Source organism: Sceloporus undulatus, chromosome 7 (assembly GCF_019175285.1).
Source record: "Sceloporus undulatus isolate JIND9_A2432 ecotype Alabama chromosome 7, SceUnd_v1.1, whole genome shotgun sequence".
In the NCBI taxonomy this organism is placed as follows: Eukaryota; Metazoa; Chordata; class Lepidosauria; order Squamata; family Phrynosomatidae; genus Sceloporus; species Sceloporus undulatus.
In genome coordinates this window covers 22474662-22500801 of record NC_056528.1, presented here as the reverse complement: position 1 = coordinate 22500801, position 26140 = coordinate 22474662, and the positions used below count along the sequence as shown (strand labels likewise).

The 26140-nt window shown below is 45.7% G+C and overlaps 1 protein-coding gene across 1 annotated transcript in view; it reads right to left on the bottom strand.

The window, feature by feature from the left end:
* Positions 1-8263: 8263 nt before the first annotated feature.
* The window catches only part of CFAP77 (cilia and flagella associated protein 77), a 78807-nt gene continuing 60930 nt past the window's right edge, over positions 8264-26140 (bottom strand). The window contains exon 6 of the mRNA XM_042478571.1: positions 8264-8536. Coding sequence (XP_042334505.1) covers positions 8411-8536 — 126 coding nt within the window. The 3' untranslated portion in view covers positions 8264-8410. The remainder of the gene's footprint in view (positions 8537-26140) is intronic.

The window sequence follows — 26140 nt, the reverse complement described above, 5'->3', positions numbered from 1 at the left end:
TCCCTCCCTCCCTCCTTTCCTTTTCCCCTTCCCTCCTTCTAGTCCGCCTTTCTCCTCGGAGGCCGGGGCAGTTCCAAAGGCCGGAGAAGAGAGAAGAGGAAGGCGGCCAGGGTGATCCCGGGGCCCCCTCCCTTTTCCAGCTCCTTGGGGTTCTTCTTGCTCCGGTCTTTCCCTTCCTCTGCCCTTTTGGGACTCTTCTAACGCCGGACCCGAGGCGGATCACACTCCCGATGGAAAGAGAGAAAAGAGCCAGAGGAGCGGGGAGGAGAAAGCAAGGCCAGGCACCGCTTTAACTCTTTCTCTGGCTCAAGGCTATGGAATTCTGGGAGTTGGAATTTGTTGTGGGCCCAGAGCGGAGCAGAATGGGGCTGGACTGGATGGCCTTTGGAGTCTTTGATTTTAGGAATACCATCGACGGCTAAAAAGACCAATGAATAGGCCCTGGGCCAAACCTGACCAAACTCTCCTTAAAAGCAAAGACGATCATGCCGACGTTGCCCTACTTTGGCCATATCCTGACTCACTGGAAAAGATAGTAATGCTTTGGTAAAGTAGAAGGTAGAAAGCCAGCCTGGTGTGGCGCTTTGGGCATCGGACTAGGACTCTGGTGGAGACCAGGGTTCAAATCTTGGCTCGACCATGGAAACTCATAGAATCCTAGAGTTGGAAGAGGGCCATCCAGTCCAACCTCATTCTGCCATGCAGGAACTCTCAGTCAAAGCATTCCCATTACAGACAGATGGTCATCCAGCCTCTGTTTAAAGACCTCCAAAGAAGGAGACTCCACTACACTCCGAGGAAGGCATGTGTTCCACTGTCTAACAGCCTCTCAGGACGTTCTTCCTAATGTTGAGGTGGAATCTCTTGTTTTGTAGTTTGAATCCATTGCTCTGGATTCTGTTCTCTGGAGCAGCAGAAAACAAGCTTGCTCCCTCCTCAATATGGCACCCCTTCAAATATTTAAACAGTCTCTCATTCATAGGGTCGCCATGGGTCCATGTCGACTGAAAGCAGTGAAGAACAACAGCCAATACTTACTTAAGACCCTTTCCCTTGGTTCCTCTTCACTGTCCTAACAGCAACTTTGCAAATAGCCCCCCATTAGTTCCCTCGCCCCTTTCACTTACATATTTTATTTTGTACTTAGAGGGATCTTGTTGCACCTTTGAGACTCACTGAAAGAGATTGGCAGCATTTTCTTTCTTTCGGTGAGTCTCAAAGGTCCTACATGATCTCTCTCCCTACTGAGCCTAGAGACTAACACGGCTATATCTTTGAATTCTATTTTCTTTTGGTTTAGCATCCTTTGAAATGCACGGAGGGACGGGGAAGAATATTTTACACCCCCCTATATATATAACCCTCTATGGTATCCTACTAAACCCTCAGGATAAGTATAAGTTGCACAACACTGTAAATTAAAATTAGGAACGTTTTAAAAACTTTTTCTTCCTCTTCCACCTATAGAAATAACTATACACTCCCCAGTCCACACTGCATCCACACTGTGGAAATAATCAGTTTTGACACCACTTTAACTGCCACCAATGTTATGGAATTCTGGGAATTGTAGTTTGTACAGCTACAAATGCACAGCTATAGGTGTATAACTATAAGTGCCTTGACTGAGCAGCACCGTCTGCAAAAAAGACTTTAGGATTAGGAATGGAACATGAGCCCGCAACGTGATGCTGCAGCAAAGAAGGCAGATACAGTTTTAGCCTGCCTTAACAGAAGCACAGATTCCAAGCGAGGGCAGTAATAACAACAAGCGACCATTCCCAGAATTCCATAGCCTTGAGCCAGACAAAGAGTTAAAGCTGTGCCAAACAGGGTTATTTCTCCAGTGTGGATGCAGCGTTTATTATTATTATTATTATTATTATTGTTATTGTTATTGTTGTTGTTGTTGTTATTTGGGGGAGGGCAAGAAGCATTTCCCAATCTTTCTTTTGTGGGATCCAGTAGCAGCTTCAGGGGCTTCTTTTGCGAAAACGAACATAAAAAGGTCTGAGTGAAAAAAAGGAAGAGAGGAAAGAAAAGCAGCAGTGGTCGCGAAAGCAAAGGAACGAGAAAGAAAAAGGGAAGGAGAAAAGAAACACAACACTCTGCATCCGCACTGTAGGATGAACCCGGTTGGACACCGCTTTAACTGCCACGGATCCATGCTTTGGAATTCTGGGAATGGTAGTTTGTTGGGGGACCAGAGTGTAGCTCTGGAGGGAAGGGAAGGTAAAGGAAGAGAAAGGAAAGAAGGAAGGAAGGAAGGAAGGAAGGAAGGAAGGAAGGAAGGAAGGGAAAGAAGGGGAAGGAAGGGAAGAGAAGGAAAGAAGGAAGGGGAAAAAGGGAAGGGAAGAGAAGGGAAGGGAGAAAGGAAAGAAGGAAGGGAAAAAAGGGAAGGGAAAGGAAAGGGAAGGGAAGGAAGGAAGGAAGGAAAAAGAGAAGGGAAGAGAAGGGAAGGGAGAAAGGAAGGAAGGAAAGAAGAGAAAAAAGGTAAGAGAAGGGAAAAGAGGAAAGGAAGGAAGGAGCTCTGCTCTGCTTTGGGCCCACAACAAACTACCATTCCCAGAATTCCATAGCATAAAGCCATGGCAGTTAAAGCAGTGTCAAACCAGGTTAATTCTGCAGTGCGGATGCAGCTACTGAGAGGAGGAGGAAAACTGGTTCAAAACCGAGAAAGAAATTAGGGAAATTACTCAACTCTGTAAACTCAAAACAGAGACAGAGATGGACACGTTTTCATTATTATTATTAGGCGATACCATATAAAACTATACTGCATTATGGCTCAGTCCACTTCAGAGAGACACATTCACAAGTGATGCGCTGCCAGGAGATGTAGTGAGAGACACACTGAAGAAACCTGAACACAAAAGATCAAGCAAATGATAGGAAGAGGGAAGTATAGACTTGAGATCCTGAGAAGTGCTACATATATACAGGGATCAGTTTATAATCGTCGTTTGATTTAAGGAAATATTTGAATAAGCTAATGGCTGAATGCTTCATTTCTGCAAATCGCAGGTATTAAATTCAGTCTCTTGAAGTTTTTTGGGGTGGGAAGGGAATAAAGTGGGATCTGCAATTAGGTCTGCTTAGGAAAGGCCAACTCAAACCAATGCGCTTTATGTTAGTCATTATTTTATTGTCTCGTCTCTGTAGTTTTAATAGGCCTGGTTTAGAGTAGATTAAACTGGGATTTATACCAAAAGGGAATAAGATTGAATAAATGTTGATCTGACATTTTAAATGTTGGCTTTGGTTGCGATTGCCCCCCTCCAATGCTTCCAAAAAGTGTATTTAGACTCCTTCAAAACCACTGAGAATGAACACCGAATGGCCTACTTTTATTGATTAATTGATTGATTTCTTGCCTTTCTACCCATTTTGGGAGAAAGGTGGGATTATAAGTGCAATACATACATAAAATGTAAATGGATAACACTCTTAAAACATTAAATGCATAACTAGAAACCAATGAAAAACTCTCTAGGGCTCCTCTTTATGAAAAGTACTGAAAGAGCACTGGCCTTTTCATTGCTTCCACTGAAGAGTAACTGGTTTTTATTGTTATTGCAGTGACCCTTGCCACTGGCTTTCTATGGACCAGTAGCAAGGAGTATCTACAAGGGCTTTGTGCTCCAAACAGGCGTAGTGCAAGTCACTGGAGACCTGCAGTAATGCACAGGTTAGGTGTGATGTCCTACCTGGATGAAGATGGAAAACTGGCAGCAGTCGAAGTCCTGGCATGGCATTGCCAGAGGAAGAGCCTGGTCCATCCCAAGTGGCATCCTCAGATCAGGAAGAGGAGGAGGAGGAGGCAGGGACATGTCAGTCTTTGGAGCATCATCAGGCCAGGAAAAGGAAATGCCCTGCTTCCCTTGCTGTAGAGAAACAGCTCCAGCACTTCCTTGTGACCTTGTCTGATGTCTCTGACTTTGCAGACCTCTTCTCAGCATCTGAAGAGCTGATGGCTTCCCAACTGTGCTGTGCATCCTTCTATTTGACCACCAACCCCAGTAGTATGGTGCTAAGAGAAGGGTGGCCAAATATGTCCTATTTTACAAAGAGCAATTTGCTATTTGAAGGGCCGTCTTGTTTAAGGACAGAGGCCCTGAAGAATGGAGAACCGTATTTGCAGAAGGTTTGAAGTTGTCCTCCCAAACTTAGCCAAACTTGGAAAGACAACTGAGGAGGCAGGTCACCTGGACTCACAGTTGTCCCCTCCAGTGTTGTGGGATACACCTGTTCCCTTTGAAATTGCAAGAATTACTTCCAAATGGGCACCTTTATCTATAAATCAGCAAATCTGGGAAACCAGTTATGTTCTCTGTTCCAGTGATTCATTTCCAGTTTGGGAAAGTTACTTTCTTTCTTGTTCCATTTAGTGTAGACCTGTGGAATAATACATTGCTTAGTGTTAACTCAGCAATCAGGTCAATCCCATTGTTTTAATGGGTCTGCTCTAGTAGGAATTTGCCCTTGGATTCAGATATTGGGATACAAGTCCCGGCCAATGTGACCGACAATGGATTATATGAGTTTGTAGTCCAAAAAGTATCCCTTCTCAAGCCCTGCAGCATGCAGCCTCTCCATTTCTGAAGATTAATATTACAGTATTATTAATATTATTAGTAGTAGTATATTCCACCTTTATTCCAATATTGGGACTCAAGGCAGCTTACAATTTTAAAACAATAGAAATTAAAATCACGCAGAAGCATTAAAATTACACATATAAAGTTTAAAAAACAAAATTGACAAAGTGAAAACATTACATATTAAAAATGTTAAAGTTTATTAAAAACCTTAACATTTGCATTGGACAACATTTAAAAAACCCAGCCCACGTCAGGTTGAAAATCCCTGACAGCACAAAAATATGTTTAGCTGCTGCCGTCGGAAGAAGAGCAGGGATGGGGTCACCTTGGCCTCTCTGGGGGGAGACTTCCAGTGCCTGGGAGCAGCTACCGAGAAGGTCCTGTCTCCCTTGCTCCTACCAAATGATTCTCAGAGGGTTGCAGGACAGAGAGAAGGACCTTTCTGGATGATCTCAGAATGGGCCCATAAAGGGAGATACAATCCTTCATATAAGCTGGACTCAGACTGGGATCATGAGGCTCCAGGGAGCCCCTGCAGAATGAGAGGGGGAAACAGTCTGGCCCAGACTCTCAAGGAGCCGATGCCATGACTTGGCAGAGGTTAGCTGGTTGTGTTGCTCTGGTGGTGGATAGCTGGGCAAGGTGGTGCCAGCAGGAGTGGGAAAATGGTGGCCCAGGGGACATGTGCTGACCACAGCCAAGATCAGGGCTGGCCTGAGTCGTTTTTCTGGTTGGGGCAAAGGACAAGATGGCTCCCCCTTCCTCATCCATCTTCAGAAACTGACTGGACTAACCACTGAATGCTACCAGGGTGGCATCCTCTCCCAGACTGGAGGGCAGAAGACTAACTTAGGGGGCAGAGGAACCGCCAAGGGGCAGACAGGTGAAGTTCTGTCTTCCAGGAGAGAGGAATGGTTGCGCAGGGGTTGCCTTGCCAGTATCACCCCCAAGAATCTGACATCACCAGTGTTGGCCCCCTTGGACATCAACTCTGTCTCAGGTTTGGCCCTCAGAATACTCCTGACCTGGTGCCCCTAAATATAAAGAGGGAACATCTGTGCCCACTTTGGGCTCTACCATGCTCATGAATTGGCACATGGCCCCTGAAAGGTTTCTCAAGTGACAGCCCAACAGGCAGGCCAGAACTTGTCCCCTCTTCCTTGAAAGAATGTCACCCAGGGCCATCCCACCCCATCCCATCCCAGGGAGCTTGCTTGCTTGCTTCCTCCTGAATGTGGGGCAGTGGAGCCCAAACCGAGTTGTTCCTCGGCAGTGACAATGAAAAACAAAATCCCGCAAAGACCTCACCTGATTCCTGACAGTCAAAGCACAATGGTAATGGAAGAAACTATTTCTTTTCCTGACGCCCCCAAAGTTGCTGCCTGAGGGCAAACCTGGTCTTGGGTCTTTGGACACACACTTCCTTTGTGTTCGTGTCCGGAATCACAGAGATTGGTTCTGAAGAAATATCAACTTTCATGGGAAGGGAGGGTGCTATTGTCATAGTGTTGGTTGTCTGTATCTGTCCCCACTTTCTGGAGCACCATTTCTCCTGCCTCAGCCTGCAAACATATTGGGCTGTGGAAGGATAAGACAGCAACTGAATGGGGGTTTTGAAAAGAAGGAGGGATTGGGGGGAAATGGCAGGGGTTAACAGGGCAGCCAAATAAGTCATGTTTCTCCCCCAAGACTTGAGAGTATACCGGGGAAAACCGTCTGTTGGCTGTTTGTCGTTTGCATGAGAATTGCCAGTGGGTGTCACTGCAGGATAAGCTGCATCTTTGCAAAAGAGGGTCAGGGGGAAGGATTTGATAAGCAGAGGACAGGGAATATCCCATCAAGGAGACTGGATGTTTGAAGAAGGAGGAGGAGCTCTTTACAGAGACACTACATTTCAAATATGCCAGCATGTGGAGTGAGGGCTCCACATGCTGGCATATTTGGGCTGTGGCGTAGTGGTTTGAGTGTTGGACTACAACTCTGGAGACCAGGGTTCGATTCCCAGCTCAGCCATGAAGCCCACTGGGTGACAATGGGCAAGTCACAGGCGCTCAGGGGAAGGCAATGGCAAACCTCTTACGAACAAATCTTGTTGTGAAAACCCCATGATAAGTTTGCCTTATGGTTGCCGTAAGTTGGAAACAACTTGAAGGTACATAACAAGAACAACAACCCACTCTCTCAGGTTTAGAGGAGGACCATGGTAAACCTTCTCTGAAGAAGTCTTGCCAAGAAAGCAATAGGGTCACCATAAGTCAGGTATGAGTTGAAGACATGCAAGAAAAACAAGGAATTACTTGCCTTTGGCACCTTGGGGATTCTCAGGACCTTATCACATGTGGGGGGGTTTGCAGCTCAGATCCGCAGTCACACCTGTTCTAGCAATGCAAAGCGTGATGTTTTTTCACACCAGATCCAGAGTCACTCCTGTCTAGCAATGCGAATTAAGGTTAAAACGTGATGCTTTACCACACCTGGTTGCCTTTCTGTTGTCCTTCTGATGTGAGGGGCAAGCAAAGTCAGTTCTATTCCAAGCAAGTCATGTCATGCGGATTCAAGCAAAGCAGAGTGAGTGCACATTGTATTACCACACCAGAGGGTTCAACGATTCGAATCAGCACCCTTCCACATGCTCAGTGGGGCTCTGGACGCTGTCCTCCTTCCCTGCCCCCTCCTTAGCTGTCATTCTTCATGAGGTGAAGCAGCAGTCAGGGGTGATGGGATAGGTGGCTGGGGGTCACTGGAGTAAGGATCGGGATGTAGGAGAAGACAGAGGATGATGGGATAGATTGCTGGGGGTCACTGGGGCCAAGATTGGGATGCAGAAGGCAGGGGATGATGGGATGGATGGCAGGGTGGCAGAGGGTGCGAGATGGTATGAAGGAGGAGAAGGGGGGAATGACGGAGCAGGACTCACGGGGCAAGGGGGGTGACATCGGAGTGGTTTTCCACACCAGACCAATTCGAAGTGCAATCGAAGTGAGTTTCTGTGAATTCCCTTTTTTTCTGAATTCATCAAAATGAGGAGTCACTTTGGAATCACTGTGGAAGCCCCACGGAAGGAGTGCCCATAGAAAGGAATCTCATCTGATAACATATTCACATTGTGACATGAATCTGCATCATTGGAAGTGCAGTCATGTCGGAACTGACCTGTAAAAGCTCTAAAAATCTCCACGTGATAAACCTCTCAGTGTCATGAGAAACATCTGTGAGAAAACATGCATCCCCTGTGATTCAGCCTGGTTTTTCAGGTGAAATTGGACCACTGTGTCTTATGATTCCTGCACTATAACTCTGTAGATGCTGTTTAGAATTGCATTAACCCTTTTAGCTGCTGCATCACACTGCAGTGCAGAAGCATGTTAACCTCATGGTCTGCCAGGATCCCTGGATCCTTTTCATTTGCACAGTTGTCAAGCTAGTGTCACCCAGTATGTACTTCTACAACCCATAAATGGCTCTTAGACTGAAAGTTCCCCAATTCTTAATGTCCTGTTGTAGTCCAGCCTTCTTTTACTGTAATCCCGAGGGACAGAGACTGCCTTGCTGGCTGCTGATCTAAACTACTCTGGGAGCCTTTGGGCCAATCTGCAGGGTGAAATACATTTCAGATTAATTAATTAGGAAATATTTAATGTCAAGACAAAGTGTTTAGTCAATCATGAGTTTAATCAGCCATACTCTGACAAACTGGAGCCTCTCCCAACTTAAAAAAGAAATGTGCAATTAAGCATTATAGCAGAAGGATGCTGGTATTAAGCACAAATTGATTTTTCTTCTCTCCTTTCCCACTCCCAAGATCCTTCTTAAGAGGCCGAGGTGTAAAGGCCCTGGGCCAAGGGTCCGATCCTCACAGGGATTTCTGACTTGAAGGCCTCCATTGCTCTCTTATAGGAATCCTGGTCTGCAAAGGTAGAGAGATGTGGACCAATCTGGAAAGAAAAAGACACAAACGCTTACGTCAGTGTTGATAGCTTGGCCTTTATCATGAGCTGCGAAGACCCTGTAAAAATGAAACCAGTTTCAGCAGCTTATTTATAGAGTGCTGTACAGTTTGCACAGCGCTTCTCTGTTCCCTTCTTTTGCTGTCTTACCCTCTGGATGGATTTATGTCGTAATGGGAAGCCAGGTGTGATGTTTTGATTCCAGACTTCCTATGATGTCTGAACTTGGCTCTGCCAACAATCCACGATTTGTGAGCCATGCACAAATCAGAAAAGAAACCAGGTTTGGTTTTGTCTCTGGTTTCTTTAAGCTGTGGCCTGCACCCAGAACCATGTTTTGTTTCTGTCCTCATTCTACAGTCTAACCCAGGTGAAGGAACTACATTTTGCTTAGGGCCAGAAAGGCAAGCAAAGCGAGGGTGCCACCAAGGAAAAGGCCATGTTCCCAGAAACCATCTGCTGTCTTTCAGATGGAGAAGGTCATTTGATAAGGTTCTCAGGGAACGGACGATCACCCATGAAGAAAAGCTCCTTTGGGCACCTGAGCCCCAACCCATGAGAAAAGGTTAAAACAGGTTTTAAAAGGTAAAGGTAGCCATGAGTTAAGGTAAACAGACTGGATGGATGCTGGAAATGTGCTGGTAGCCAGTCTAGTAGGCAACCAGGTTTGAGGGATCATTGGTAAATTGCCTTGTAAGCTTATAGGCTATTTGTGAAGCTAGTCAATACATATAGTTATCTACTCCCCTTAGGAAAAAGACCACTGTGGTCCAAAACACATTGCAAAAATAATCAAGTTTGAGACTGTTTTAATAGCCCTGGTTCAGTGCTAGGGAATCCTGGAAATTGTTGCACCAGAGCTTTCCAACTGAGAAGGCTAAATATCTCACAAAACTACAGTCCCTAGAATTCCCTAGCATCGAGCCAGGGCAGTTAAAGTGGTCTCAAAGTGGATTATTTTTGCAGTGTGTTTTGGACCTATATTAAATGTAGACGTCTTAGTGCAGACATGTTCTTATAGCGGTTGACTTTTATAGAGTCACATTCATTTATTGACTGTGGATCCAACTTCTTACATAAAACAGTTAACATACTGTTTGGACTTAAGTTGGTATTACAAAACATTCACTTCTGTTGCATTACATTATTCAGCAATGTAACAGGTAAGAGCTCTATGCTTGTAGCCTAATTCACTATTTCCTTTTCCAACATTTTGAGAGCATGGTTTCCAGTCTAAGGAGACAGCAGCCATAAGGGGCCACTGTTGGAAGCAGTTGTGAGCTGGCTTGCTCTTTATCAGTTTGAGATCAGTTTATATACTACTACATACACTGGGCCTTTGGTATCCACTGGGGTTTGGTCCCAGGAACCCCAGGGATACCTAAATCTGTGGATGCTCAAGTCCCATTAAATACAGTGGCATAGTCAAATTGTGTCTCTTTTATAAAATGGCAAAATCAAGATTTGCTTTCTTTGGAATTCATATATTTTAAAAACATTTTCAAGCTGTGGATGGTTGAATCTGTGGATAAAGAATCCGTGGATAGAGAGGGCTGACTGTATCTGGCCCCTCCTTCTTTTTTCATCTACTATCTTCTCATTGAAATAATAATATTTACTTTAGTTCCCTGAAAGGTTTGTGGAAATGCAGACCTGGCATCCTGCCTGTATATCTGATGATCTCAGGTGTCCACCAGTCAAGATACAGACTCTCTGCTGAGACCTCGAGGTCTGACCATCTGCCATCATGCATGATTCAGGGGATTGCAAGGCTGAATTGCACCTGGCCAGCTTCTCACTGGGTACTCTCTTATCACGCGTTGATAGTTAATTCGGCTAAAGTGTGTGTGTGTGTGCGTGTGCGTGTGCGTGTGTGTACGCCTCCAAGTTGCTTGTCAACATATCACCATCCCAAGAATTTCCTATGGTTTTCAAAGGTAAGGAAACCTCAGAGGTGGTTTTGCCAGTTATTTCCTCTGAAATAAAGCCTACTGCACCTACAGCAATCCCTGGCTGTTTCCAGTCCAAGGACTAACCAGGGCTGACCCTTCTTAGATTCCAATATCAAACAGGATCTAGTGCCTAATTTGGCCCACTGTGGCTAAATTAGTAGAACGCACTTCTTCTACATACATATAGCTATTGTGAGCCTATACTGACACAATGTTTTGTTGAGTATGCATAGTTTCATAGTTGGGTACCATTTTAGAGCCTTGAATTTACCAAACATTAAAGGAAATAGTGCCCTTCTTGTAGCATAGTCCAACACATTTTGGAGGTCCTAGGCTGAGGAAAGCTACAGCCATGGCACAACTCTGGTGGGAAAGAAGAGTAGCTTTACAGTGCCACCTTCTGGAATTGGATGTCCATAACTGGGAACAGAACCATGGAAGCATATAGTACAAGAGAATTGATCCAAAAGAATATCATGGGCAATAGTACTGAGAACTGTGGAGAGGGGCCTCAGTTCTGCAGTGAAGGGTCAGCTTTAACTGCAGAGGTTCCCTGGTTCAAATACCGTTATCAAAGCTGGTTGGAAGGATCAGGCAGATCCAGCGAAGGGAAAAGCTCTCAGCTAGAGACCCTGGGGGCATGTTGCCAATTGGGCAACCCCAGATGAGGTCAGGAGTTTCCATTGCCACAATAGACTACATCTCATAGAATCATAAAATCATAGCGTTGGAAGAGGCCATCCAGTCCAACCCCCTGCCATGCAGGAAATCTAAATCAAAGCATCCTCGACAGATGGCCATCCAGCCTCTGCTTAAAGACCTTAATCCCTGACCATTGACCATGCTGGCTGGGAGTCAGCATCCAACCATGTCTAGAGACATGAGGTTGAGAAGCACTGGAACAGGTGGAGAAATATTTTGCCCCAGCCAGAGTTTGGAAGAGCTACATTTTTTGATCATGATCCCCAGAATCCTCCAGGCAGCATGGCCTCTGGTCACACACTCTGGTGGAGTATTCTGGAAGCTTTAGCATGAAAAAAGGAAATGTCCCAGTCTCTGGATCTGCCAGGAACAGCTTTCTAAGGAGAGGGGTATGAGAACAGAGAGGAGGGTCTCCCTCCTTCCTGCTTCCAGTGCTTCCTCTGGATCGCTCCTTCACTGCATTGCTGCTGCTCTCCATATTCCGACCCACTGGAGTGAGGCATCTTCCAGCCTTTGGGAACGGCTGATTAAGCCCTTTGTCTCTCACCCACTTTGGAAACCTTATCCCTTACTTATAAAGAAGACTTAATGAATGACTCGGATACTGAAGGCTAATTTTCTGATTGGCAGATGAAAATCTCCAGCTGCAGAGATAATTGTGGACATCCAGGGATTAAGTCCTCAAATCTCATAAGAACAGATCAGTTGGCATTTTCCAAGTTAGATGTCTAAATCCATAATTAGGCTCCTGTCTAGGCAGGCCTGGGTTTTTTTTTGGGGGGGGGGGGAGAAGGAGGAGGATAGAGGAGGGGAGGTGTGGATGATGGTGGAAAGTGGGGATGGTCTCCCTTGGTTCTCACTGAACTCAGCAGATGGCTGCTTGTTATCTGTTAACGTCCTTTGCAGAACAAAACGTCCCCTAAGTGTCCACTAACTAGGTGTGCTGCAAAGGTCCTACTATAAATGTGCCATGAGGAATAATACACTCCTGAGTGGCCTCTGTGAGCCTGAAGCATCAGTCATGAAGGGGTCCCTCCATTGCCTCTCTGTGGCTCCTTCCTGGCAAGAACCATGGCGGATCAGGCTTGCAAGTCCACTTTCAAAGAGGGGGCAAGGTTGGCATCACCTGCTCCTTGCTGCCCAATGCTCTTTCCCCTCTGCAATGGAGTTCTTAAGAAGTAACTTGAAAAAAAGTTATTACTTACATTTATAGTTCCAAGGCCCATGAAAACATACATGTGTTATCATTATACTGTTTAGAAGTAACTATTTATTTCCTCATTTCCAAAACAGACTTAAAACAATGGCAGTGGCCCAGACGGCAACCAAGCTGTGAGTAGGATAAATCTCTGCCTGCAGAGATTCACATTTTGTTGTGTGTTACACAACCCTTGTGTGCGACTGCTCCATGACAGCAAATGTGCAACTGAACACAAAACGAACTGTTTATGCTCATCCATGTGTCATGCACTTCCATGCATCCATGGTGGGCATTTATGCATTGGGGAAAAACGTCCAATTCCTTCTGTAGGGGAACTAAATGCAGGTGTAAGGCACCCACAGGATTCCAGTCTTTTAACTACTCTAAGCTGGTGGCCTGTGGTACGAAATACCCTCTCCTCTTGCCCACTTTGCCATCTTCTCATCATCTGCAAGATCTCATAAAGTGCCACTTGACCCATACAATATCTCTCCTCTGTTGTTTAGTGAGACCACACTCCCAGAACAATAAAGGGCTCCTCTGGATGGGGCAAATGGGTTGAGAGGTACTTGTTGGTTTAGTTCTCAGGATTAAAAACAACAACAACCAAACAACATTTCTGTTATCCCAGATGGTTTTCAAGTGGGTTTCTTTTCAATTGTGAGGAAACACCTTTGTATTTCTTCTTTAAAAAAAAGAGTTGTAGATGCTCTAGTGCAATGGAATTTCACTTTTGCACTATAGTTCTACAAGTATTTAAAAAGTCATAGAGAAGAAATTTTGTCCTTGGGATCATAGGACCAGCACAACAAAACATGTCTCCATTTTATTTTTTAAAACTTGAAAATCACTATGATCAATCTATCCTCCCTAATAAGACATGAAGGTGACAACAACCGACAAAAGGAGCTCTATCGTGGGAACCCCAAGGGCCATCCAGTCCAACCCCATTCTGCCATGCAGGAACTTTCAGTCAAAGCATATCTTACAGATGGCCATCCAGTCTTTGTTTAAAGACCTCCAAGGAAGGAGACTTCATTACACTCCAAGGAAGGAGTTTGTTCCACTGTTGAACAGCCCTTACTGTCAGGAAGTTCCTCCTAATGTTGATCTGGAATCTCTTTTCCTGGAGCTTCCATCCATTGCTCCAGGTCCTGTTCTCTGGAGCAGCAGAAAACAAGCTTGCTCCCTCCTCAATGTGACACCCCTTCAAGTATTTAAACTGGTCTATCATATCACCTCTTAACCTTCTCTTCTCCAGACTAAACATCCCCAGCTCCCTAAGTCTCTCCTCACAGGGCTTTATGCTTTCCAGACCTTTCACCATTTTGGTCACCCTCCTTTGGACACATGGCTCCAGTTTCTCCACATCCTTTTGAATTGTGGTGCCCGGAACTGGACACAATATTCCAGGTGGGGCCTGACCAAAGCAGAACAGAGTGGCCCTATTACTTCCCTTGATCTAGACACTAGACTTCTATTGATGCAACCTTAAATCGCATTGGCCTTTTTCTGTGTCTTTGCAGATAGAAATTAAAGAAATTCCAGTGGGATGAGGCAGCAGAATCTTTTTTGACTGGGCTTAAAACCAGGTCTGTGGCTCAATTCCAGGCCAAACCACAGCGCTCTGCACCAGCTGTTTGATGAACCCTTTCCACAACCAAGCTGATATCACTATTTTTGAGCCATTCTCAAAATAACAGCTACCAGTGTGGTAGTAAAGTGATGTGAACTCAAGTGACGTTTTACGTAATGGATAACTACCAATCACAATTTAGGAAATATATGCTATTTTATGCAAGTTTTTAATAAATTAAGTTCTGTAATATTGGAAACCATCAGTGTGATACAGATGCTAAAATGTACTGGTGGTTTAATGCTTAATGTAATTCCATGTAAAGGTTGTGAAATGTAACATAAAAAACAAGTATAAGTTAAAAGAAGAAAATGGATCCCAGACAAGTGTCCAGTTGTTTCTAACTAGTTACTTCCAAACGATGTTGCAATTCTTATCTTAGATGATGTGTTTGTGTGTATGTTTGTGTGTTTGTATGTTTCTGAATGTGAACAGATTATCTCAACAGCAAGGTAATGTTGTGCTCTGTTATGTTTCTGTTGTACATACACAACTGAGTTCAGAAATCCAAGCTTTCAGTTGCAAAACCAGTAAAGCTTTCTTCAGAGAACTATACATGTTCATCGCAGATGTGTGTTGTTAGAGCCAAAGAGCCAGTGTTAGCAAATCCTAAATAAAGCATACCTAATTCCAGATTTTGAGCCGGCAACATTCTTATTCATCACAAAATGAAAATGCTCTCCTTTCCCTGTGCACAACTCTTTCTTACTTTCACTCCACTCACTCTTCATTCAGCTTTCACTCCAGTTCTCAAGAGACTGACCTTAGATCTCAGGGCACAGCCTCAATGCCCTTCCTGGCTGCTTCTTTACCACTAAGGAATGTGGGCAACCGTCTCAGCAATTGACACATTTCTATATGTCCCATCATTTAGTTATAGTACTCCATAACACATTGTGAGCAATCAAATGATTTTTGACCAACAAACCCAACTCTCTTAACCATGCCAGGCAAGCTGAAGAGCTCAGCTCCTGGCAATTTGGAGGGGTGCTTTCATTGAGCCGATATGATCCATGGCGTTTAGCATCTGCTGCCCGAGGTATCAGCCTTGTACTGGGTTCTGTATACTGAGAAATAAACATTCTCCAATTCTCCAATTCACCATGGGCTGAGCAAGGTGTGACGCAGGTGCTGATCTCCTGATTTCATAGAATCATAGAATCAGAGAGTTGGAAGAGACCACAAGGGCCATCCAGTCCAACTCCCTGCCATGCAGGAACTCATAATCAAAGCATCCCCATTGACAGATGGCCATCCAGCCTCTGTTTAAAAACCTCCAGGGAAGAAGATTCCACTACTCTCCGAGGAAGGAGTGTGTTCCACTGTCAAACAGCCCTTACTGTCAGGAAGTTCCTCCTAATGTTGAGGTGGAACCACTTTTCCTGCAGCTTGCATCCATTGTTCTGGGTCATGTTCCGGGTCATGCCCAGCTCCCTCAGTTATTCCTCATAAGGCATGGTTTCCAGACCCTTCACCATTTTAGTTGCCCTCCTTTGGACACGCTCCAGTTTCTCAATGTCCTTTTTGAATTACTTGGAAGACTTTGCAGGTAGTCACCAGATCCAGGAACAGAGCAGGAGTTATGCCCTGAAATACCTCTGGCACTAGCTGGACAGCAAGTCACTCCTCTTCCCACTTACTAGTGGGAGAACCTACTATGAGCAGCTTTTGTAAGTTGCTCTGGAAACCTCTTGGGGCTAAAAAATGAGGTATAAACATTCAAGTAAAACAACAACAACAACCCCAAAGAGAGGAAATTAGACATAAAGGTCATACCATACCCTGATGGTTACTAAAATAGCGTAAAATGTCATTGCATTTTCTTTTTTTGGTATGCAAGGCAGCAAATGAAAAGCCAGCCATCAGGTTGCTCAGTGGCTTAGTAAAGGCAGCCGGCCAGCCATCAGTGTGTTATCACAGCCTAACACCATAAACCAGCCATGGAATGACTTGTCAGCAGGAAAGGAGCCAGAGCAATGAGAATCTGGCCACATAATGCCAGTCGGAAAGCACCATCTAGCAGTGGTTGTTGTTGATTTTGCACAGCAAGGTTAGCTTTGAAATAGCACTCTGCACTTATCATTTCTTGTATCTGATCTGCCACTCCATAGATGCCGGTCCAAAAGTCCAAAGGAACTTCTCATGTAATACTCCATGTCCAAGATCTGACACATGAGTTACTTTTGAATTTTTAAGCTCAGATTTCTGAGGAACATAGAAGGCCTAATCTAAGCCATATAGCTTGCAAGTCTCAGGTAGGGAAGGACAAATCTATCAGGATCTCATTCAGGTACTTATTCTTGGTCCATCCTTGTTCCAATTCCTGCACATAAATCTGTTGGCATTCCCCCCCCCAAAATATGCATATTTTGTGCACATTTTTTTTTTCTCCAAATGCAGTGGTACCTCGGGATACGAAATACCCAGGTTACGAAATTTTCGGGATACGAAAAAATCCCATAGGGAATTATTGTTTCGGGTTACGAATGTTTTTTCGGGTTACGAAAAAACTTTTGGTGCTTTTTTCGGCTTTTTCGCACGGAATCGCGGCTTTTCCCCATTAGCGCCTATGGCAATTCGGCTTACGAAGGCTTTTCGGGTTACGAAAGCGGCCGCGTTACGAATTAATTTCGTAACCCGAGGCACCACTGTGTATGCATATCAGTCACATTTTCCCTTTGTATTTGTATGCAGTTTCCTAAATGCACACAATTTTGGTTGGTTGTATTTGTTTCTATTGATCGGCGGAGCATTTTTGGGCTGAATTTCTATTGAATAGCACTTCTTTGCGGCCATTTCCCCAATGTATGCATTTCTCCAGGCGCATTTTCCAACCATGTAGATGTTTTTAAACACACGTTTTGTGTCGCGATCTCAGAATTGTATGGCTTTTTGATGGCAAATTGGTCTTCATCTTGCCTTTGAGTCTGGAAGATGAGAATCGTGTTCTCTCTCTCAGGAAGCTGTGGATCCCCATGCATTTTTCACCCATTCCTGATCTCAGCACCAGGGAGGGAGTTTGTCTCTGTATCTGTATCGATATATAAAATGAGAACTGATCTCATTATGGGGGGGCGCTTGAAAAGTATGGATTGATCCCAGCATAGCCATTACAGCGATGACAAGGGCAAGCAGAGGTTAGAGGTCAGTCCAGGAGGAGGTTGAGGAAAGGAAAATGACAGGCCCTCCTCTCCCGACCTCCTCTCCAAAACTGTGTATTGGCCAAAGCAGGGACATAGCTAAGATTTTAGGAAGGGGGGGGTCCAGAGTAAGTGTCACCATTATAATGGGGCTTGGGCACAGCAGCCCACACCATTCGTTGTATCTAATGGAAGGAGGGGGTCCGGACCCCATGGACCCCCCCCCCCCGCTACATCCCTGGCCAAAGTGATTGGCATTTCCTCTCTGGAGTAAATGCTGCTAAGGAGGTGCTGTATCAAGGGGATGGCTTCCATCCCTAGTATCTCCAGGTATCACAGAGCTTGGAAAGATGCTTCTCTCCGAAGCCCTTGGGAGTTGTTGCCAGTCAGGCTAGGACAAGATTGCAACAGTATTCCAGGTGGGACCTGACCAAAGCAGAATAGAGTAGCACTATTACTTCCCTTGATCTAGACACTATGGCCCTATACAGACAGGCCAAAATAAAGCTGCTTCAGGCCACTTTGGAGGTATGCTATTTAAATGATGCATGTGTCCTAAGAGTCTGGAAGCTATGCCAAAGCCACAATCAAGTCCTAAGGACTGGAGTGCAGCTTTGGTGCAGCTTCCGGACACTTAGGACGCATGCATAATTTAAACAGCATACTTCCAAAGTGCCCTGAAGCAGTTTTATTTTGGCCTGTCTGAATGGGCAGGGACGTGGCCAAGGGGGGGGGGGTTCTTGGGGTCCAGACCCCCCCTTCCGTTAAATAAAATGAATGGTGTGTGCTGCTGCACCGCCACACCCAAGCCCCATTATAATGATGGCACTTAGTCTGGACCCCCCTTCCCAAAATCCTGGCTACGTCCCTGGAATGGGGCCTATACCTCTATTGAAGCAGCCTAAACTTGCATTGGCCTTTTTAGCTGCCGCATCACACTGCTAACTCATGTTCAGCTTGTGGTTTACTAGGACTCCTAGATCCCTTTTCACATGCAGCCCTGTTAAAGTCAGGTGTCCCACATCCTATGCATTCATAAAAGCATAAATAAATAATAAATACATTTCATTTTTTTTCTGCCCAAGTGCTGTATTGAAGTTCATTTTGTTCGTTTTGGCCCTCCGGCGACAAATGTGGCACCAGATTTCCTGGAGGAACGGCTCACATTCGAATGCTCCCCAAAGCAAAGCAAGCCCCCCACTTTAAGAGGATGGGAAAAAGGGGGTCCCTAGAAGGTCCCAAAGGTGTCTAGGCTTGGCTTGGTCCTCCCCTTCCTCTGCGCAGCCCCTCCCTCCAGCCAGGGATGCAAATGATGCCTTCCAAAAGCCCTCTCCTCCGGCGGCGATGCTCAGCAGAGAGAAATAATGAGAACCACTAAATCTTTTATAAGGTCAACACTTGAGCAGCTGTCAAACAAGAAAAGAATTTAGCGGGGAAGGCGCCGGAAAACTTCCATCGCCTCATTAAGACCTCCAGGCCCGGGCTTTTTGGGTTGGAAGCAGGGAAGGAAGGGGGGCTGAGTGGGAAGGGAAGGAAGGCAGGGGATCGGGGCTTGGCTTCAGCGGGGGGCTCGCGGGAGTCCCGGGAGCAGCCTAGGCGCCTAATTGGAACCGCTGGGCATTAGTCCTCCTCCTGCTCCTCTTCCTCCTCTTCCTTTGCTTTGGGCTTCGCTGACAGCGGATGGTGATGGGCCACTTGTCAGCCTAAAGGACCATTAAAAACCCCCATTTGGATTTAATTGGAGGCGGTGCGCAGGGCCCCAGGTGAGCTGCCTGGGCTTCTCCTTTGCTCCATCCAGGAGCCAGGAGCCAGCATCCCTTGCCTCCTTGGCACCAGATGCCCTCCCGGCCCAAAGGAGGACCAGGTGCCGTAAAAATGAATTTCAATCCTGAGAAATGTAAGGTACTGCACTTAGGGTGGGAAAAAAATGAAATGCACAGATATAGGATGGGTGACTGAATGAGAGACTTATACATGTTAAAGGGATCTGGGAGTCCAAGTAGTCTGCAAACTGAACATGAGTCAACAGTGAGACGCAGCAGCTAACAAGGCCAATGCGATTCTAAGCTGCATCAATAGAAGTATAGTAGAGATCAAGGGAAGTAATAGTGCCACTCTGTTCTGCTTCGGTCAGGCCCCACCTGGAATATTGTGTCCGGTTCTGGGCACCACAATTTAAGAAGGATGTTGAGAAAATGGAGCATGTATGAATGTCTAATTTTATATATGGGACAGTTTTAAAAAAAAAATCAATGAAAATTGTATTAAAAGAGAGAGAGAGAGAAAGAAGCTGGAGCCATGTGTCCAAAGGAGGGCGACTAAAATGGTGAAGGGTCTGGAAACCATGCCCTATGAGGAATGACTTAGGAAGCTAGGGATGTTTAGCCTGGAGAAGAGAAGGTTAAGAAGTGATATGATAGCCCTGTTTAAATACTTGAAGGGATGTCATATTGAGGAGGGAGCAAGCTTGTTTTCTGCTGCTCCAGAGAACAGAATACAGGAAAAGAGATTCCAGCTCAACATTAGGAGGAACTTCCTGAGAGTAAGGACTGCTTGACAGTGGAACACACTCCTTCCTTGGAGCGCAGTGGAGTCTCCTTCCTTGGAGGTCTTCAAACAGAGGCTGGATATCCATCTGTCAGGGATGCTTTGACTGAGAGTTCCTGCATGGCAGAATGGGGTTGGACTGGGTGGCCCTTCTTGGGGTCTCTTCCAACTCTACAATTCTATGATTCTACAATTCTAAATGTAGGATTTGCCAGCAAAAGGGGGGACCTGACTAAACCAAAGCTGGGAGCACCTTTGTGCAGCCAGTGAAAAGTGTCACCCAGCTGGAAGCCAAGTTTTAACTTTTCAGATGCTATCATACAAATGGTTAGTTAGACACCTCCCTGCCCTCAGGCTTACAATCTAAAAAGACACAACCCAGGAGGAGAAGGGAACGGCAGTGGAAAGGGGATCAGGTCCAGCAGTTCTTCTTTCCCTCTGAGGCCTGGACCAAGGCAGATGGACTGGAGGGAGGGCTCTCCTTCTTAGTCCAGGCCAGACCCCATGGAACTGGGCCTGCATCTCCCCCTTCGAGGCCAGATAGTATCAGATGGACTGGAGCAGTGACTCACAACCTTTGGTCCTCTAGATTTTTGAGACTTCAACTCCCAGAATGCCTGAACCATGACCACATTGACCGGGGCTTCTGGGAATTGAAGTCCAAAACATCTGGAGGCCCAAAGGTTGCGAACCACTGTGTCACTGGAGGGAGGGATCTCCTTAGTCCAGGCCAGCCCCAATATAATACTGCAGCATTTTTCATCGTTTGAACTGCTTCATTGTCTTTTAAAACTTTACATTTTTAATGTTTTATCCTGTTTTAATGTAGACCACTTTAAATCTGTGAGCCAGTCCCTGTCCTGGGAGTAAGGCGGGATATAAATAAACATAATAATAATATAATAAGTCTCTCCTCATAGGGCACGGTTTCCAGACCCTTCACCATTTTGATCACCCTCCTCTGACATGCTTTAGTTTGTCAACATCCCTTTTGAATTGTGATGCCCAGAACTGGACACAGGAATCCAGGTGAGGCCTGACCAAAGCAGAATAGAAGGGCACTATTACTTCCCTCAGTCTAGACACTTTACTTCCGTTGATGCTGCCTATAATTGCATTGGCTCTTTTAACCATCCAGTTTCTGTTTTTGTTGTTAACTGCCCTTGCATCAATCCTGACCCATGGTGACCCTATGGATGAGACGTCTCCAAAGCTCCCTGTCCTCCATTGCCCAGTTCAGTTCCTCCAAATCTATGCCCATGAGCTCTTTAGTCCATGCATCTACCATGTGGTCTTCCTCTCTTTCTACATCCCTCTAGCTTTCCATGCATTATTGTCTTTTCCTTCTCATGATGTGTCTAAAGTACATCAACCTCAACTTGACTGTCGTTGGTAATTTAACCAAGAACGTTAATCCGAAACTGTAGAGACAAATCCATTATGCCAGATGCATAAATGAACATGAACTGTTTGCATTCTTGGTTGAAGATGTTGAGCACATCACTGAATTCATGGTCTGTCAGAGGACCTCCCATACTCCCAAGCTCCAGAAGTCAAAATATGACTGTAAAAAGGTCCACTTTTTTGCCTGTCTCTGTTGGCCTGCGTGGGTTTGCTTTCTTTTTTAAAGAAAGCCTTTGGTTTTCCTTTGATTTGTCTCTTTTTTAACCCCACAAACTCCAGACCAGAACTCAGAAAAGTTACCACATTGGCTTTTTTTTAAAGCTCTAGTCAAAGAAATGCAGTTTTCTCCAGCTCTTCTTCAAACACAGATTTAATATTTAGATATTTAAAGATGGTTGTCATGTCACTTCTTCCTCTTCTCTACTCTTTAGTTTTGGTTTGGAGAAAGAGGATGGAGGTGCCATTTCCCCCCTTGCCTCTGGTAAGGGGGAAAATCTACATGTGTACATGTGCAAATCTACATGTGTACATGTGCAAATGTACACATGTAGATATCAGCTGACTACTATCAGAAAGAGAAGTTGCCTTCAAGTTCTGATGGGCATCTCATTCCCAAACAGGGAGAGATCCCACCAGGTGACCAGCTCCAACCATTAGTTGCCATTGATGAAGCATCAATTGCCCGTCATATACAGCAGACATTCAAATGGCAGACCAGCAACCGCAGGGACATTTGAGCCTAATGACTCTGTCCTCTTTTAGTCATGGGAGATTACCGCACTAGGGTAAAAGCGTTCCCCAATGCGTTCTCACGGGCGTGAGCCAGGAACGTGATGAGGGCCAGAACGCTAGTTTACCGCACAGTGGAACACTGCTGTCGCCGCCGGGCGTTCCAAATGTGTTCCAAATGTGTTCCCAATGCGTTCCAGGGAGGCCATTTCTGGGAACGGCCGTTCCCAGAAATGGCCTCCCTGGAACACATTAGGAACACATTTGGAACGCCCGGCGGCAGCGGCGGCAGTGTTCCACTGTGCGGTAAACTAGCGTTCTGGCCCTCATCACGTTTCAGGCTCGCGCCCGTGAGAACGCATTGGGGAACGCTTTTACCCTAGTGCGGTAATCTCCATGGTCCTTGTTCCTCTCTCTCCCTCACTGATGGGTTTGTACCCTTCCTCCTTGCAAATGGGATGTTAAACATGCAGTAAGAGAAACAGATTCCTGTTAGGTCTCCCACCTGACACAGTTCTGCTGCTGCACACAAAGAGGAGAAAAGGTTGGATCCCAAGAAGATGAAAGGAACACAAGCTATCTCAAACGCACATTATTTAAGAACAAATGGAGACCTTTATTGCCTGTCTGACATGACACGAGAGGAGCAATAATCTGAGTTTGGCTTGCCAGGTGAGTTCTAAAGCATCATTCCTCTCCTTCTAAGACAAATTGAGGGAATGTAACACACACACACACACACACACACACACACACACACACACACAGAGGCATTGCATGTATGTTCATTCCTAGCAGTTTGTTTTTCAGTAGGTTCAGGCTTGGCATTACAGCCCCAGTGGGTATCAAATTCTGTAGCCAAGAATCTTTCTGCAAAAGTTGATACAGTCGATGATTCCTTAATTACTCTCTCTGGATTTTGGATTGTTTCAGAAGAAACCTGCCAGAGCTCTCCCAGGTAACAAGAGGTGCATTTCAGGAGAACTGCTTGCTGGCTGACAGAGTCTTTGATTTTTGTGCTTGGTTGCAAATTAAGTCTTTTGCCAAGGTATCCAAACATTTGCTTGTCAACGGCTTTCGCGATGGTTTGTCGGTTTCTTTCACGTCAGGAGTGGCATTCTCCTTGCTCTTTCCTCTAAACACTTTTGATTTGAGGCCCTCCATAGTCTCACCCCCCTCCTGCTTTGCGTCTTAGTATCCCAATTGATAGATGTACCCCAAGCTTTTCTGCTGCCGGAAGCGAGTGACAAGATTCCTCATATAGGACTCCAAATGCAGACGCCAACTGGAGCAGCCATGAAATCTTAGTTCAGTCCTGGTAATGCCACTGCATCCACCAACCTGAAGCCAGCAGGGGCACCTAAGATTTACATGTCTCTTCGCCACAATTTTGCTTCTGCCCCCTGTGCAAGCCTTCTGAGGAAGTTACTTTGTTTGGCTGACAGCAGGGCTGCTCCTGCCTGTTAATGTCCTTGGAGCTTTCACTCCTGTTCCAACCTTTCTCTTTCCATATAGAAGTCCCCCCTTATTTGCCCCATCCCTTTATCTTCTCTTCCACTATTGCTACCTGTACTCTTCTATGGGCAGGGAACAGTCTATTTCTGCTCAGAGAAATAGTATTCTGTGTTCAGTTCTGGGTACCATAGACCAAGAAGGATTACATTCTTTGTTTACATCCTATGTAACACAGGACCCGAACGGACAGGCCAAAATAAAGCTGCTTTGGGCCACTTTGGAAATGTGCTGTTTAAATGATGCATGCGTCCTAAGAGGCCAGAAGCCACGCCAAAGCCATGTTCTAATCCTAAGGACTGGAGTGCAGCTTTGCCGTAGCATCTGGCCTCTTAAGATGCATGTGTCATTTAAACAGCATACCTGGGATTGCCTTTGGAAACTGTTCAGAAACTTCAGTAGGTCCAAACTGCTGCAGCCAGAATGCTGACTGGGTCTGGATATAGGGAGCATGTAACTCCTTTGCTAAAATAGCTTATGCATTTATGGGCACAATGCAAATTTATGACCTATAAAGCCCAATATGGCTGAGATCCAAATAACCTGAAAGACCATATTTCCACATATGAACCTGCCAGACATTAAAGATCTACAGGGGAGGGCCTTCTTCCCCTCCTGCCACCATCACAGGCTTGTTTGGTGTGGACCAGAGAGATTGAGAGAGAGAGAGAGAGCATTGTATAAATAATGCAGTTTGATGCCACATTAACTATCATGGCTCCATCCTATGGAATCCTGAGATTTGTAGTTTTACAAGGTCTTTAGCTTTCTCTGTCAAAGAGTGCTGGTGACTCACCAAACTATAAAATCCAAGAAGAGGAAGGCAAATGAAATTTTCTCCTAATTTGCCAGGGGTTTATGTCTGTTTGCTGGCAGACACACCATAGCAGAGCAGCTTCAGCTAATCCACTGCACCTCAGTGTAGGACTATGGGGTCCCTCCCCGCCGCCTCCTCTTAACTCAGCCAACTGGCAGGGACAAAATCCCAGAAGATCTCAGCAGGCACAAAGCGGAGCTGTTTCCCCAGCAAAGAGACATCCTCAAGTAAGAACCAAACTGCCAGATACATGAAACCCTGTGAATGAAACGGCTGGCTTAATAGCGGGTGCCATTATTCTGGGGCGGTGGGCCTGAACTCAACACCCAGAGGCAAAAATGCTCAGTTTGTCCAGCCTTTAGCAACTGAGTGACTGTGTAATGTCACAGAGCTTTGGCCTGGAGGGCAGACAAGGAAGGGACAGAAAGCAATTAGAAGGAAATCGCTTCCACTCCTGGCTTCTGGGAGCTTCTGCTGGGGGGGGGGGTTACTTTGGCCTATGCCCCCACAATGCCATTGGCAAGTTTGCAGTGGAAGGGAAATGGAGAGGGCAGCAAAAGACTGTTTGGATTGGTCTAGTTACTTGGGACTACATGACTCCTACTGTTGCAAAAGATGCTGCATTGGCTTTGTTGATGTTATTTACTGTTAAGTTAACATCATTTTAAAGCAACCATATGAATGAGCGACCTCCAAGTCTCCCTGTTACCCAGAGCCCCGATCAGATCTCGTAAATTCAGAGCAGCTGTGGATTCCTTGAGGGAGTCAACCCACCTGCAATCTGGTCACCATCTCTTCCTACTGCCTTCCACTTTCCTAAGAACTACCATCTTTTGCAATGAGTCACATTGACACCTCATCCCTCATGTATGATAACATGTTGAATTACATTTTCATGGACTGGATGGAGGCATACTTGAAGCAGTAGCATCACTAGGGATGTGGGGGTGTGTGGAATGCACCAGGTAACATCCCAGAAAGGGGGGTGACACCTGGCCGGTCCTTGGCCCTCCCCGCATCCCAGGGGCTCTTCCCTGGCCTTTCCCGAGGGTGCGTAGGGCATTTCCCACCCTCCCCAGGTCCTGGACTCTCCTCCCTGGATCTTCTCGGGGCGCTTGGCTGCTCCCTGGGGGCATGAAGGGAATTCCGGCTGTGCGCGCACACTCCTGCGTATGCCGGAAGTCCAGCACCAAAAGTCACACCCTCATAAGTCCTGTCCCTCTCCATGACTGACTACACCGGGTGATACCAACCCTAGAAATGCCACTGACTTGAAGGAATGATGATAACATCTGGGCTAATATGTCCACCTTCCTGAAAGGTAGGGGCCACTCTTCAAAGAAAGCAGTTGTGCAGTTCTGTGTGTGTGTCTGCAACTTTACAATTGTGATGGATTTACTTTTTGTTATTAATAAATTTGTTGTTGTTTGCCACAAGGCAGAACGAGAAACCCCCAAGAGACTATTAGAAACAGCCCTGCTCACATTTTGCAAACTCAGGTCAGCAGCTGTGGATTCCTTGATGGAGTCCATCCACTCATAATGCAGTCCTCCTCTTTTCCTTATGCTTCCTGCTTTCCCTCCCTCTCATCATCTTTGAGTTGTATTACAGTAATTGTAATTGTGTTACTGTAATATATACTGCTTTATTTATACCTCTTCTGTCCCTGAAAGCTGGGGCTAGTTCATCTTTCATCATGCTACAAGGAATGTTGCCTCACAGCTGGCAGTGTGAGAATCTGCAATGGACTCTCACAACTACCACAGTGCACTAAGGTCAGAAAGGCTCCAACAGAGGATGCTGCCTTGGGGCCCACTGAAGGGACCCTGAAGTTGGGCCCCTGAGCAGAGCCATGTGCAAAAATTCACCACCATCTGATTTTAAAAATATTGTTAGATTTTGTTTTTCATGTGAAAAAATTGGAAGCCAATGACTTCAGTAGTTGCCAAACC